The sequence below is a fragment of the Mandrillus leucophaeus genome, unplaced genomic scaffold, assembly GCF_000951045.1.
Source record: "Mandrillus leucophaeus isolate KB7577 unplaced genomic scaffold, Mleu.le_1.0 Scaffold400, whole genome shotgun sequence".
Taxonomy (NCBI): Eukaryota; Metazoa; Chordata; class Mammalia; order Primates; family Cercopithecidae; genus Mandrillus; species Mandrillus leucophaeus.
Genome location: NW_012104255.1, coordinates 378,985 through 395,107, shown reverse-complemented (window position 1 = coordinate 395,107; position 16,123 = coordinate 378,985). Strand labels below are relative to the sequence as shown.

General features: G+C 46.3%; 1 protein-coding gene across 1 annotated transcript in view; it reads right to left on the bottom strand.

The window, feature by feature from the left end:
• ITIH6 (inter-alpha-trypsin inhibitor heavy chain family, member 6) overlaps positions 1-14,140 on the bottom strand; it is a 43,366-nt gene extending 29,226 nt beyond the window's left edge. Inside the window, exons 1-5 of the mRNA XM_011991988.1 lie at positions 14,039-14,140; positions 12,860-13,014; positions 8,024-8,134; positions 6,940-7,187; positions 4,614-4,783 (exon numbers count right to left, since the gene is read on the bottom strand). Coding sequence (XP_011847378.1) covers positions 4,614-4,783; positions 6,940-7,187; positions 8,024-8,134; positions 12,860-13,014; positions 14,039-14,140 — 786 coding nt within the window. The remainder of the gene's footprint in view (positions 1-4,613; positions 4,784-6,939; positions 7,188-8,023; positions 8,135-12,859; positions 13,015-14,038) is intronic.
• Positions 14,141-16,123: the final 1,983 nt, after the last annotated feature.

Sequence of the window (16,123 nt, the reverse complement as noted above, 5' to 3'; positions counted from 1 at the left end):
AACCAGAAAAGACCCAGAATAACCAAAGCTATCCTAAGCCAGAAGAACAAAACTGGAGGAATCACATTATCTGACCTCAAATTATACTGGAGAGCTATAGCAACAAAAACAGACTGGTACTGGGATAGAAACAGACACATAGACCGAGGGAAAACAATAGAGACCCCAGAAACAAATACACTAACCTATAGTGAACTGATTTTCAACACAGAAGCCAAGAACATACATTGGGGACAGAACAGTCTCTTCAATAAATGGTGCTGGGAAAACTGGATATCCATATGCAAAATAATGAAACTAGACCTCTCTCTCACCATATACAAAAATCAAATCAAAATTGATTAAAGACTTAAATCTCAGACCTCAAACTATGATACTATTGATACTACAAGAAAACCTTGGGAAAATCTCCAGGGCATTGGTTTGGGCAAAAATTTCTTGAATAATACCCAGTAAGCACAAGCAACCACAGTAAAAGCGGACAAATGGGATCACATCAAGTTAAAAAGCTTCCACACTGCAAGGGAAATGATCAACAAAGTGAAGAGACAACCCATAGAATGGGACAAAATATTTGCAAACTACCCATTTCACAAGGGATTAATAACCAGAATACATAAGGAGCTCAAACAACTCCGTAGGAAAAAAGTCTAAAAATCTAATCAAAAAAGGGCAAAAGATTTGAACAGGTATTTCGCAAAAGAAGACATACGAATGGCAAACAGACATATGAAAGGTGCTCAACATCACTGATCATCAGAGAAGTGAAAATCAAAAACTACAATGAGATATCAATTCACCCCAGCTAAAATGGCTTCTATCCCAGAGACAGGCCATAAGAAATGCTGGTGAGGATGTGTAGAAAAGGGACTCCCATACACTGCTGGTGGGAATGTCAATTAGTTCAACCATATGGAGAACAGTTTGGAGGCTCCTCAATAACCTAAAAATTAGAGCTTTATCATACAATCCGGCCATTCCACTTCTGGGTATGTACCCAAAAGAAAGAAAATCAGTGTATCCAAGAGATATCTGTACCCTCCTTTTTGTTACAGTGCTGTTCACAATAGCCAAGACTTGGAAACAACCTAAGTGTCCATCAACAGATGAGAGGATAAAGAAAAGGTGGTACAGTTACACAATGGAGTACTATTTAGCTACAAAAAAGAATGAAATTCTGTCATTTGCAACAACATGAATGGAACTGGAGATCATGATGTTACATGAAATAAGTCAGGCACAGAAAGACACATCTCGCATGTTGTCACTCATTAGTGGGATCTAAAAAATAAAAGAGTTGAACTCATGGAGATAGAGAGTAGAAGAGTGGTTACCAGAGACTAGGGGTAGTGGGGTAGTGGGGAGATGGTGAGAAGGCAGGGATGGTTAATGGGTACAAAGAAAAGTGAGAAATAATGGATAAGACTTAGTATTTGATAGCACCACAGGGTGACTATAGTCAATAATAATTTAATTGTACATTTAAAAATAAGTAAAAGAGTATGAATGGATTGTCTGTAACACAGGGACAAATGCTTGAGGGAATGGGTACCCTGTGATGCGATTATTACGGATTACATGCCTGTACCAAAACATCTCACTTACCCCATAAACATATACATCTACTGTGTACCCTCAAAAATTAAAAGTAACAACTTTACTAAAAAACAAACCCAACGTCTGTATTTTGAGTCTCTTGGGACTGCCTTCCCCACCCATGAGCATCACAGCTGAACATGGATGACTTCTGCTATCTTCAAAAGTAGTTTTCCCTGCGATCTGTGACAGTGAACTCTCCTTATTCTCCTACCGCCTCTGTCTGCCCACTCCCTTCGCAGTGCTTCCCAATATTTGTCAGGTCGAAGCATGAAAAGAAAATGATTATGCTGGTGCAGCTCAATGGAGTGAACTGCTGGGGACTGGGGCTCGGGGCAGGCTGTGTGCAGTTGATGAGGGTATCCATAGCTGCTGCACTGGGCCGCTTCACCTTAGCTGTGCCTTCAGGGATTTTCCCTTCTGGCTCCACACATGCTCCCTGGGTGACCTCCCTCTGTCACTTGGCTTCCACCACAGGACCCCTACCAATCAATCCACATCGCTTCTCCCGTCTAGAGCTCCCACAGTTGCCCCTTACCAGTGGGTGCACACTCACTGTTGGACCTGTGCCCCAGGATGTTTCAAGAAACCTCTGATGCATCCTGCCCAAGCAATGAATTCATTGTCCTGCCCCGACGTGGCCCTTTTATGTCTTCCTGGTCAGGGGCACCATCATCCACATGATCACTCTGGAGACAAATCTGAGTGTTGCCTTCAGTCCTTGGGTGGCCCCCATTCCCTGCAGCCAATCAGCCTCCTGTTGCTTTTCTCTGCTGGATACTTCTCCAGGCCACCCTCGTCTTCATCCCTAACTGACAAAGCCCAAGCTCAGGTCTCATTTCTCTCAGGTTTCCCTCTTCTACTGCGACCTCTCCCATCCATGCTGCTTGGAGGCAGTGGCTGAGACCCTGTAAACACGACCTCACAATGTCATTTTCTCTCATGGCTCCCTGCTCACCTACAGGACAAATCCCATGTTCCTTTTGTTGCCCTGCAGGACTCTCCAGCCTTCTATGTGGCTCTTTGGATTTTTCATCTCAAATTTCTGCTCCAGAACGCCAAGCTATTTGCAATTCCCTACACAGGTTTGGTGGGTTTCAGCCTGTTTCTTTTCTTGTGCCGCCCCCACTTTGCTGGAATGCCTTTCCCTCCCACAGGCCCCGTCCCATGGCCCACTTTTATTCATTCCATAACACACAGGTCAGCCTTAGTCGCCTTCAGGGAACCTTCTGGAACTGCCTTTCCTCTTCATTATGGCTTCTATCCTACCTTGTGTGTCATGGGAAGGGCACATCTACCTTAGTGTCAGTATTGGGTTTTTGTGTCTCACTCAGAAACGATAAGTAGGCTGTGTATGTGATACCCTTCTGGGTTCCCAATGTCGGCCAACACAAGGTATGACACAGATTAGGTGCCCAGTGAGCCCCAGCGGAGTGGATGATCTGATGATGTGCTGGGCTTTGAACAAAGGGCACACTCAAATAGGAAGTAGGAGATGAACTGAGTATTCCTGGCAGGTGTCAGGAGGCGTAAGAGCTCACAGTGTATGGAAGTTCCTGGTTGTACTGGTCAATGCCTTCCATCTATATTTCAACTGCAAGCAGCTGTGGTGATGGTAAAGCTTGAGCGAGCAGAGGGGTACCTCCAAGAACTAAACACACCCACATGACAAAACACCAGGTTAAAGGCCCTGCTGCCACCTGCTGGCAAGGTACCCTCAGCTCCTATCCTGGCAGGACAATAACTTTTATTCCCCCTACACAACAGACTGAGCCACACCTCTCTGCCTCTGCACATGCTGTTCCTTCTCTCTACATGCCTTTCCCTTCACCTTATTGACCGACTTGCAGATACATCCAATTCATGTTTCCCATGCTTACTTAAATTCCAACTCCTTTAAGATGATGGTCCTGAAACCCCCCTCCACTGGCACCCCCACAGAACCCATGACATACTTACACACACACTAGAACATCTGATGACTGTCAAGGCTCTGTGTATCTGGGTGCTTCAGGATGGGGTGATGGCAGAGGGAGATGAGTGGCTGTGTCCGACTCCCTTGTGAGTTGTCAGAGTCAATGAGTACAGGACTGGCCTAGTCCACATATTCATTCAACATATGAATGAATGAATGTTGCACGAGAAGAGGTTTAACGATAGGACACTTTTAGTCCAGGGTAGACAAATGAATTGTTGGTGGAATGGAGTCATCAAGGAGGAGGTGTTTCGGCAGTGTTTCAGGAACACGAGGATGCCGAGCAGTGGAGCAGGGAGGAAGAAGTCATTCTCAGGGCAGCGGCTACCATGAGCAAATGCTCACACAGATGAGAGGCAGGCTCGGGTGTTTTGGAGAAAGGTGTGGTGTGGTGTGGTGTGGGGCAACTGGAGGGTGGTTTGTGTGCTGGGGTTGAGGGTTCTGTGGTGGGAGAGGCAGAGTGGGACCAGATGTCTCAGGCTGCCCCACCATCTTTGTGCTCACGCCGGGGCCCTGGGATCAGTGCTCTGTGCTTTCTCATCTGAAAGAGCGTGGGACCTCTGCTCTTTCTTCATGAATGTGGAGGCTCACAATTGAAGGGCTCCCTGTATAGGCAGATGGCTTCACTGAAGCAATAAGGATTGTTAAAAGGCGACAGAGAGCAAGGAAGCCCAAGAGAACACAGAAGAGTATAGGAGCTGCAGAATGCATGAGAGCCCACGAACACGGATGCCCAATTAGTGGCCAAGGGTTTACTTTGCAGAAGGACTGTTTTTGAGTAGGCTATGACTTGATTCAGTCAGGGATGGGTCCTTTGGGCACTAGATTCACTGGAGACAGTTCCAGGTCTACAATCCTTTGGGGGATTCGATGTGCCTCTCCAGGTTGAAGCCATGTGTCTTTTCACGTCAGCCTATCCTTGTTTGCTAGCTCTCACTTATCCCTAGGGAAACTGGAGTGAACAGCTGGAGAGGCCCGAGCATTGCTCAGGCCTGTCTGACTCCAGAGCCCATCCTCTCTCCCCTTTCCCAGGCCCCCTCACCTGCACATCTCCAATGATGTCTTCCATGACCACATCATACTGAACCAGGAAGTCAGCCATGATGCCTGAGCCAGAGATGGCCGACTGGTCTTGCAATGTCGGGCTGTAGGTGATTCGGACACAGGTCTCTCCCCTCTCGATCCTGGTAGATGGGGGTGAATCCACCTCACCTGTATGGGTGGGGAGGATTGGGACGGCATGGTACAAAGGACTCGCTAGACAGAAGAACCAGTGAAAGGGCAGCACAAGGGGCACTATCTGGGGAGGTACCAAAACCTCTGGTGCCTCCTGCCTACAACATCTTTCCACCTGCCCCAGGCTCCTCTCCCAGTCCCACAGCCAGCTCCTCTCTGCCTCCTCCATCGAGCCCAGCTGGACAGACCCAGCCTGGCCCTCAGCTCCCAGGCCCTGGCAATGTGGCCCTCGCTGGCAACCTCACCCTGCCTCATTTTCCATGCAATCTGGGGCCAAGTCTTTGGAGGCGTGGCATGTCCGGAGACCAGCAGCCCACATCTCCTCCCAGAGAGGCAGTGCAGTAAGAGTGTGTCCAGGAGAGAGACAGACAGACACACAGACAAGGTCTAGGTCTCCTCCCATCCCCCCACTGCTGTGGGAAACAGCAGCCTAGCAAGGTTGTCCTCTGGATCTGATTTAATATTTCTTCTTCCCTCTCTTCCTTCTGACTTTGGGCATCACGTGTGTGAACAAGCCTTTTAGAGTCTCATGAAATAACAGATGAATCTCTAGTCCCGGATGTTTGCTGAGCTGGCCACAAGAGCAAGTCCTCTGGAATCCAAGACAAATGTCCATTTAGAAATGTCACTGTGCCTCCTTTTTTCCAGAAAATGGAAACTTGGGAATTCTGCCCCACCCCCTTCCTGCTACAGCTGTCAGGAAGCTCAGGGGCACACTGAGCCCCATACTCTCTGAGGCGCCTGCTCACATACATTCCCTTGGCTTCCTTCCTCTCAGAGCTCTTTGTTCTGTTTTCTCCCCCACAGGATTGGTTCTACCCTCTGTTTTAACCTTTAAGGAGAATGGGGGAGGGACCTGCCATTTATAGCTTAGGGCTGAAGAATGCAGGCTGCAGGAACTCAAATGGCCTGTGGGCCCAGCTCCCGGCTGCTGCTGTGTCCCTGGACAAGCGACTCATTCTCTCTAGGCCTCTGGCTCCTCATCTACAGCGCAGGCATGACCACAGCTCCTACTTCATAGGCAGTGCTGTTGGAAATAAATGAGGCCATTCATGTAAAGCGTTTGGAGCCATACCTGCATCTCAGTGAGTGCCACCTAGTCCTAACGGGTACAATGATCATGCAATCTTCTCTTCACCACGTAATTGGGAGGGAGGAATTCTCTCAAAGTCTCACAATGGTCCTGAGCTGTAGATGGCATCTCGTCCATTTTACAGATGGGAAAAGTGAAGTCGAGCAGTGGAGTGACTGGCTTTGATGGTCCCACATCAAGGGAGTGTCAACACTGGGATTTGGATCCAGTCTGTGTCTGTCTGTGTCTGCTACATCCACTGTCCACCCCAGTGCCTCTCTGGGTCAACAGTTGAATGAGTTGGGACCTCCTATGCTAAGCAGCTTTGGAGGGGCGGCCACATGAGCCAGGGATTTCTCTGCGTCTGTCCTCTCATCTCAGATGAGGTGAGCAGGCAAGCTCTGTGATTCTCCAACCTGACTGGACATCAAGGTCGCCTGAGACTAGTTGATGACACAGCTTCCTGGGCCCCACCCCCATGCTACTGAACCAGACCCTGAAGGTTTGGCTCCAGGAATCTGCATTTCTAGAAGCCCATGTTGTGATTCTGATGTAGCCAGTCTGGCCTTCCAAAACCTCTAGGTGATATTTGAAGCAAGTCTCTGAGGCAAGATGCTTCTCTTCCCTTCAGGGCCTGAGATGGTGTCCTCCAGGGAGCCTGCAGTTGCTGTGCGCTCACTGTCCTGCCATTCTCAGTGGGGATCCAGGGAAAAGCATGATTTGGCCAGTGTGGCTTCTACAGCCTTCAGCATGGTTAACACACGATTTAATTTCATTAGCCCACCCAGCAAACCCTCCCTTATCACTGATTTTTTTTTTAGGGAAATCAAGAGTCTGGGAAGTTTGTAATGTGCCAGGTCATACAGCTTGTAAGGACCAGGCCAAGGTTAAAATCCAAATATTTTCACCTTCAAACATGCCCTCTTCTCACTGAATCAGGAAGGAACTTGGCAGTGAGTATGGAGCAGAAGTGGCACTAGAGGGAAACCCAGTGGAATCGGGAAGGTTTTCATTCAGTGAAGGCCAGTCTGATGGGTGACCTATAGTGCTGCCCACATACTTGCATGGGCATTGGTGCGCAGGCGGCTGGTCCTCAGGGGTGGTATGTGCACATAGGAGATGCCTGTCCTTTCTGACACTGTAACCTCTACGCTCAGCCTCTTCACCAACTGGCCAGGCCTCAGGCTCACCACCAGCTGGTAGTGGCCCTGGTGACGCTGAAGCAGTTCCTCATAGGCCAGGGAAAAAGTCACCTCTGTGCCTGCTGCCAGGCTGGTGGAGATGCGGAACTTCTCTGATTCCCGGTCCCTAGGCAGGAAAAGGAGGAGGGTGGGAAGAGAAAGGGATCTTCTGAGGACTACAGGGGCTGTTAGATGACCTAGATTTGCTCCCCCCAACCCTGGTCCCAGCAGACCTGACTAGGCTTCTGGTTCAACTGAGTCACTGGCCATGGTCCGTCATCCATGCATCCACTTATCAATCTCTCTCTCCCTCCCTCATTCAGCCTCCTAAATATTCTGCTTGCTAAATTATCTCACAGGTGGTCCACCCTCAAGGGAACTTAGTCCATGAAGATCTGAATATAGAACAGACCAACTAGGGTCTAATGATTCATTTTACAAAAGAGTTTTCAATTTACATACAATGCCTCATCCCCTTCAAATAGACCCTCCCACTATCCCCTCCCCTATGCTTTTGAAGGAGCTTGTTTATATGGCAGTAACTCAGTTTGCTGGAGCCAAAGCTAAAGTTTTCGCTCCATGAAACTCTCTTGGAAGCCGGGAGGGAACACTGAAGGAAGACAATACATTTCTGCCTGCTGAATGGAACTCAGGAAACAAAATTCAATTTAGAAAAATCTCACTTGCATATAACCTTCCCGGAAGGTGCCAATTCTTAAATAAGCCACAATCTGCTGACAGTAGAAAAGTGGAAATGGGGAAATAAATTTCCATTTATTGAACACCCACCCTGTTACAGGCTTTGATATTCATTAACTCACATATTCTTCACATGATCCTATGAAGTAGAGGTCATGTCCCCACTCTGCAGAGATGGAGACTGAGGACCAGAGAGAACGTGCATCTCCCCTTATCACACAGCTAAGATTATTAAGTCATGTTTTGGACTGGATGGGGCCTTACCTGATGCCTACGTGAGCAGCTGTCTTTCCTTGCTGATGGGCTTCTTCATAGATTTTCTTTGCCTGGTGCTTCTCTTTGACTTCTGCAATGTAGACTTTATTGTTGATGGTCCTAATGGGGCAGGAAAGAGGAGGGACAGCAGAGACAGAGAAAATAAAGAGTTGGTCAGAGGCAGAGAAAGAGACACATGAGGTAGAAAGAGGAGGAGGATAGAGACAGGGAAAGAGAAAGAACAACACAGTGCCATAAAGCCCCAGTGTGAGTGGCAAGAAGAGAAGAAGAGGAAAGGAGAGGGAGATACAGAGTGAAGTAGTTATCATTATCTCCATTTGTCATATGGGGAAATAGAGGCCACACAGCATATGGTGGATCTGGTATTAGAGTTTTGTGTTTCCCAAAGTGTTGAATAAATTCTACCTTTTGGCACACAACATAATTTTAGGTATGATATAATCGAATATTTTTGTTATAATTGTTATGTATTTACAGTAATGTTTATTAAAATACAACTAGCACATTAAACCCATGATCTCATAGATATTATTGCTCAGAATAAGACTAACTCAGATCATCTCAGAAAGTATAACTGTTGAAAAAATATATTGGGTAAATAATATGGCCATATTAATATAAAAATATATTAAGTAAATACTATGGGTGGTAAAAGTGGTAAAAATTGTGAAAGAAGTGTGCAAATTGTTTCAAAGGCTTCAGGGTCTGACTAGGGAGGAGGACTTGTCCTCAGGGAGCTCAGAGACTGATGAGTTACAAGCAGACTTGCTTACCCCCATTTTCCTCATTTCTCTAAGGAAGGTAATAAAGTGAAAAGAAGCTCAAAGAAGGGAGAGAACATTTTTGGCCAAGTCTTCAGGAAAGGGTCCTAGAGAAGGTGGCCTTGAAGCTAGGCCTGAAAGACAGGGAGGATATGGATAAATAATCTTCACTGGCCATGCCTTCTCAGTTTCCTCTGTTGGCTCGTTCTCTTCCTAACCTCTAAACCTTTGGAACACTCCAAGGCTCTGCTGTCAACCTTTTATCCTCTCCCCTCCCTCCCTCTCCCCTTCTGTCCTCTATTCTTTCTACATTGGCTCTCTAGGAGATGTCATTTAGCACCATGGCCTTAAATACCATTTATATACAGATGACTCCCAAATCTGTATCTCCAGTGTGAACTTGTGCCCTGAACTCCAGACCCAAACATGCAATTTCTTACTTGACATCTCCACTAGAATGTTCCATAGACACCTCAAGCTGAACATATCCAAAACTGAGCTCCTGATAACTCTCCCCTCCAAAATCTGCTCCTCCTCTGGTATCTTTGTTTCAGGACATAGTTGCTCAGCTAAAAATCTTAGAGTCATGTTGGATTCTCCTCTTTGTTTCACAATCCACATCCAATCCATCAGAGATTTTCAACTCCATCTTTAGAAGACATCCACAATCTGTCTGACTTCTTACCACTCTATTTGCTGCTGTACCCCTGGTGCCTGGAATATGGCTTGGAACAGAGGAGGTGCTCAACAATTATTTGTGGAGTGGACATCCTGGACAGACAGCAAGAAAACACAGAAAGTGTTTCAGGGGACAGCAAGTAGTTAAATTTGGCTGGAGTGGAGGGGCAGGAAAGGGAAGTATGGAGAGAAAGTTGGAGTGGTTGAGTGGGCCTAGAGAATAGGGGGCTTTGAACACAAGACTCAATGAGCTCATACAGCAGCAAAGACTTTTTGCCATGGAGAATGGAGAGTCTTGGACAAATCTTGAAAAGGGGAGAGATGGCTCAGAGCTGGCCTTTGAGGAGTGATAGTTGGGTGTCCTAGAGAAAGTTAGTGCAACTCTGTAGGAGGCGAGTACAACGGTTTCCATTTTATAAGTGGAGTAACTGAGGCACAGGTATCAGTAAAGTTGCTTGACCAAGGCAACAGCTTCCAGAAACACTGGGGGAGGATAGGCAGGTGGCAGAAGAGACCACTCAGGGAAGAAGTGTTTCTAGGCAACTGAAACAGAGTATTGCTGTGGCTGGGCTAGTGTGGGGGGTGGGCCGAGCTGGCACCTTCCCAAGGTCTCCTGGGGTGTGAGGGGGGTAGGGTGGAGCTGGTCTGGCAGCAGGACACTGGGGCCTCTGTGTGTGTGCTGCCTCCAGCCAGCATACTTTCCACAGAGTCTGCCCAAGAACATTTCCTCCAGCCTGCTTTGCTTAATTTTTTTAAAAAATTCTTTTGGTGTTTTTTTCAATTGAAGCAAAAATCGAAATTCTGCCTGACTACTTGGCTGTTACATCATTTGACTGCCAGCTTCTCTGGTTAGCCCCCCATACTCCAGACCCATGACTGCTCTTTTCAGTCCTCGATTCGCCTGGGTCCCAACATGCAATGATCTTGGTCCCTTCAAATCTTACCCATATGGAAATCCTGCTTTCAGGGAGCCCTCCTTGACTGCCTCAGCACTTCTCCCCCAAACTCCCTGACTCTGACTCCATACCAGTTCCCTCCTCTAACCCAATCCTTCTCCAGAGGAAGTGCTGGGAGGTTCTTGATGGCACAGCCTAGGCCCACCCTAGGGCTGCATTTGAGGTTGTACAGATTATTGATGGCACAAGAACCTCCTCCCAACTAACAGGGACAAGCGGGGCTGAACAAGGGCGGATATTCTGCTTGTGCTGGGCTCACTAATCTGGTAAATCTGATAGTCCCTCTACCCAAATCCAGGGGCCTTTTTGTAATTCACACTAAAGTGTGATACTGGCTAATGAGGCCCCACTAAGCTTTCTCTTTATCTGCTCCAGCTCCCTTGTTTATCACCTCAACAGGGTACTACCATCTACCAGGTCTAATAAGCTGAAAAAAGGTAAACACCATCTATATTTACTTACTCTCCACTACAGTCAGGTTGTTTCTCCCTCGATGGTCTCTCACATCCACTACCACTGTCCTGCTCCCACCTTCAGCATCCCCTACGTGGATTCTGCCCCTGTTCGCCTACTCAGCTCTTGGCCACCTAGCTGGCCCCTCCAGTCCACTACCACTTCACAATCACCTCTCCTTGCTTAAAACCTTGCCATGTCTCCTTATTATGGCCCACGCTTATTTCTAAAGAGGGGTGCACATGTCCCAGGGGATGCTGGAGACAAATTGAGAGGGAGTGGGAAAATAATATTCACACTCTATTTTAGGGCTTTTTCCTCATCTTTTAGGGATTAATATTTTATATGCTTCATAATATACCTAATATATTTTCTCAGCAGTATATTTATATAATGCGTAAATGAATAAGTATATATGTTTTGGGAGTATACGATCAAGTTTTTCCTGATAGGTGTGCAAACACATAAGATGGTTTGGAGACCATTAAGTGAGACCCAAGTAGGTGTTCTAACATTGGAAGTCCTCTACAGCCTAGTCTTTCTCTGTCTCTTACATCTCATTTTTTTACCACTCTTCTACCTCTTGTCTGTCCCTGACAGTACAGCGACACGGAAGTACTTGCAGTTCCCCTAATTGAGGGAACATTTATGCCTTTATTCCTTTTTCCTGGATTCCTCCAGTCCTGCCCTCACCCTGGTTGCCTGGTGAAGATGTCCTATTTCAAGCCTCAGTTTAGGTGTTATCTCTCTGAGGTTTTTTCCACCAGCCTGGGAATAGGAAACGCACCATTGTCTTCTGATCCACTTCACCATTCTAACCATTCCACATTCAGACTTCTTTTTCTCCCCAGCATACTTTATTAAAGCAATCTACTCACTGCTCCCCAACCCAGCGCTCTTTTTTAGAGACAGTCTCACTCTGTCACCCAGGCTGGAGTACAGATATCAAAGTGCACTGCAGCCTCAACCTCCCATGTTCAAGCAATCCTCCTGCCTCAGCCTTCTGAGTAGCTGAGACTATAGGCATGCGCCACCATGCCCTGCTAATTTTTTTTTTTTTCTAGAGATGGGTTCTCGCTATATTGCCCAGGGTAGTCTTGAACTCCTGACTTCAAGCAATCCTCCCACTTCAGCCTCCTGAAGCTCTGGGATTACAAGTGTGAGTCACTGTGCTGGGCCAGTTTCCTTTTTTATATTCCCCCTTAAACTGTGAACTCTTTGAGACTAGGGACTATATGCAGTTCACCTTCCTCTTTCTGTTGGACTCAGCACAGTGTAAGTCACACAGTCAGCACCAGGAAATGTTTGTTTAAAAAGCAATAAAGCTAATATTATCAACTACTTAATATGTGCCTGGAGCTAATTTTAGCATACGTTTCCACATATATTAATTCATTTAATCCTTGAAAGTGGGTTCTGGCCGGGTGCAGTGGCTCACGTTGGTAATCCCAGCACTTTGGGAGGCTGAGGCGGGTGGATCACAAAGTCAGAGATTGAGACCATCCTGGTTAACACGATGAAACCCGTCCCTACTAAAAGTACAAAAAATTAGTCGAGCGTAGTGGCATGCGCTTGTAGTCCCAGCTACTCGGGAGGCTGAGGCAGGAGAATCACTTGAACCTGGGAGGCGGAGGTTGCAGTGAGCCAAGATTGCACCACTGCACTGCAGCCTGGGCAATAGAGCGAGACTCCGTGTTAAAAAAACAAACAAACAAACAAACAAACAAAAAAAAACAAAAAGAAAAAAAGAAACTGTATTCTAATTTTATCCCCATTTTGTAGATGTGTAAAATGAGACTCCCAGAAATGAAGTAATTTGCCCTGGATCCCAAACTGGCAGAGCCAGGATTCAGACTCAAGAAGTCTGATCTCAGAGTGCATTCTTTTAATCACTATGCTGTGCTGACAGAATACGCACACGAATGAACAAATATATGCACAAATGAATGAAGTGGTGACTTTGGAAGCAGACTTACATAGTGAAATTGGAGATAAAGGCGAGATGAGGCAGATCCAGGTCAAAGATGGCTTCATGGGCTTCAGCATGTGGATTAAACAGGACAGAGGTAACCAAGGTGTGGGCGTAGCGAGACACCACCGTGGAGTGCATGGAATAGCTTGTCATTAACAACTGAGACAGAAGACAGGAGGAGGTGTTTTAGGTAGACTTTGTCTTCAGCCTAGATGGGCTAGTACTTGGGAACCCAAGATTCCTACACAGGACTCAAAGTATATAGGTGGATAAACTGAGGCCTAGAGAGGGAAAACAGCCTCTGTCATCCATTTGGTGGAACTGCCTGATTACTTCAGCAAGCTTTATCAAGTCTCAGAACCCAAGACTCACAGAAGATTAGAGATCAAGGGACCTCTCTGGACAAGCACTTCTCTAACTTTGATGTGCACGTGAATCTCCTGGAAATCTTGTTAAAATGAAGATTCTGATTCAGCAATACTGGGGTGAGGACTGAGATTTTATCTTTCTCAAAAGCTCCCACGGGATGATGCTGATGCTAGTCCACAGATTTCACTTTGAGTAGCAAGGCTTTAGAATATAGCAGAGCTGCCGCCATTCATTGAATCCTACTCTGTCCAAGGCACTGTGATAAATATTGATTTTTTTCTTCTTTAGGATCTCAGGTGTAAAGAGTCGCACTTATAAGAACAATCATGCACTGCAAGCATGGTAAGTATCTGGCATCCATGATGAGGGCACACAGCAAGTACAATATCTATCTTCTTCCTCTCCTTTCTTGAGGTAATGGTCCCTCTATCTACCCACACGTGATGCACAGCTAGTTCCTTCCCAGTATGGGACAGTGGGAAATGGGGACAATTTGAGATCAGACGGACCTGGGTTCAAATTCTGGTTCTGCCTCTTCCTGTATCTTAACTTTGGAACCTGTTTTCTCTTCTCTATAACGGGGATAATAATATAGCCCAGCTCACAGAGATGCTGTGAAGACTAAATGAAATAATAATTCTGGGACCCCTGATGCAGCACCTGACATGTGCTTAGCAAATAGTACCTCTTTTCTCTGGCTCTAGCTTCTCAGTCATAGGACTGAAGAAACACACTGAATAACCTTCCAAATTCCCCCCAAGAAGCTAATTTTATCACAAATTCCCAAGCTTTGCTCCCTCATCCCAGAACTGACCTTTGTGCTTGATGAAGCAGGGACAGGGGGTCCCTGGTATGTCAGTTCAAGAAGAATGGTCAGCAAAAAGCTGACACAGATGAGGTACCTCCACCCAGACATGATGCCACCTCTGGCCTAGATCTGTTGTTCACATCCAGAAGATCTGAGCCCGATCTCCAAACCCTTGCTCTTTTAAACCTCCAGGTATCCCTTCTCTTGAGAGGGAGGGACCATCCTGAAGGGTGGGGAAGGCTCTGAATGTGGCATTGAGGCTCACACAAGCCAGGATTGTCCAGGAGCTGGGGCTGGCATCTTGCCTGGAGAAGGGCCAGTTCCATGCTTCCTTTTTTTCCCTCATCCAGCTGTAAGATGAATGGAAACTAAACATACCAGAGCCCTGGGTCTGTCTGTTTGCTGTGTTGGCTCAGGGTGGGGTTTTTCTTTCCTATAAACATCCACAGGAGCCCAGTAACTGGGGCCAGAGAAAGGTCACTTAGCATTGATCATCTTAAAAAGGTAGCGGCGATGAGAGAGGGATTGGCAAGACAAGCCCCCAATACTGGTCTTCCCTGGTATTGACTTTAGCCTAGTGCCTGGAGGGACTTACTCAGGATCCCATAACAATTTAGGGGTCCCACAGACATAATAAGACTTACAATCTCTAGAATAGCTAGAGGCCAAGACAGGCTGGAGCAGGACTGAGAAAGAATATAACACAGTGGTTTCAAAACAGGCTTTGGACTCAGACCACCTGGGTTTGAATCTCAGTTCTGCCACTTACTGACTGTATAATATTGAGCATGTTATTTAACCTCACTGTAGCTTCAGTTTCTTCATCTATAAAATCTATAAAATAAGAATAGTAATAGCATCTACTTCATAAAGTTCTTATGAAGATTGAGTTTGTACTTTTAGAATGCTTAGCACATGGTAAGTGATCAGTAAATAGCTGCTAGGAGGAGGGCAGGATGAGGCATGACAGAGTTCAAAAGTGTGGAAACCTCCCTGCCCTCGGAGATCTGAGTGGAGGGAGAAAGGAGGAACTGAGGTGCTCTGGACTCAGGATCTGCAGGTCCTGTGGAGGGTAGGGGTGAGAAATGGGGCTGAGAAAAAGGAAAGTACTTGAAGGTCTACACAAGGACTATCAGCCTCGGTCAGAATCCTGCCACTCTGGCCCTCCCGCCTCCACCCATCCATACAGGGAGCACGGACAGCTCCAGTACTTACTCTCGGGGGCAAAATCTCTGACGACATTTTACAAACTACCCCAGGAACACTCAGATTTGTCCTAGGCCATTTGGCATCACAACAAAGTCTTCTCATTCTGGCACCTGTGGGTCCCCAAACCTGTCGGTTGCTACCTCCCACAAGTCCACACCAAGTTTCCTCTCAGGATTTCCTCATGAGGGAGAGCCTTAGCTAGAGAACAGCTCTGCTAGAGAACAGCTCTTAGCTAGAGAACAGCTCTGCAACAGAGAAAACTCCCATCAACTGCCCAGTCCTTTTCTCTTAAATATGAATGAGTAGCCAAGGAGTCTCAAGCAAATTAAGGAAGCCTGTAGCATGAAAGCAAAATACTAAAAGAAACAAATAGAACAACTGACCCTAGAGCAGTTTGAGGATCTGGGAAACAAAAGAAAACTTCAGGGGAAAAATTGATGCTATTCTCAGTAAGATTCAAGAAGATACAACGTGCATAAAACAAGAACTAGATGCCATAAAACAGGAACAATCAGAGAAAACAGAGATTCCTTAGAAATTAAAAATAAGTTACTGAAGTAATAAATTTCCCAGGACCAGGAAATGAGGAAATCTCCCAGAATGTAGGGCAAAAAAGCCAAGGCAACAGAAAATGTGAGAGAAAATTTAAGAGAGATGGATTAATCTAGCAAATTAAACATTTGAATAATAGGAATAATTTTGTTTTCTAGACAGAGAAAACAAAACAATGAAGGAAACTTTAATGAAAATGTATTAGGCCAGATGTGGTGGCTCACATCTGTAATCCCAGCACTTTGGGAGGTTGAGGCGGGAGGATTGCTTGAGGCCAGGAGTTTTGAGATCAGCCTGGCTAACATAGTGAGACTCTGACTCTACAAAAAA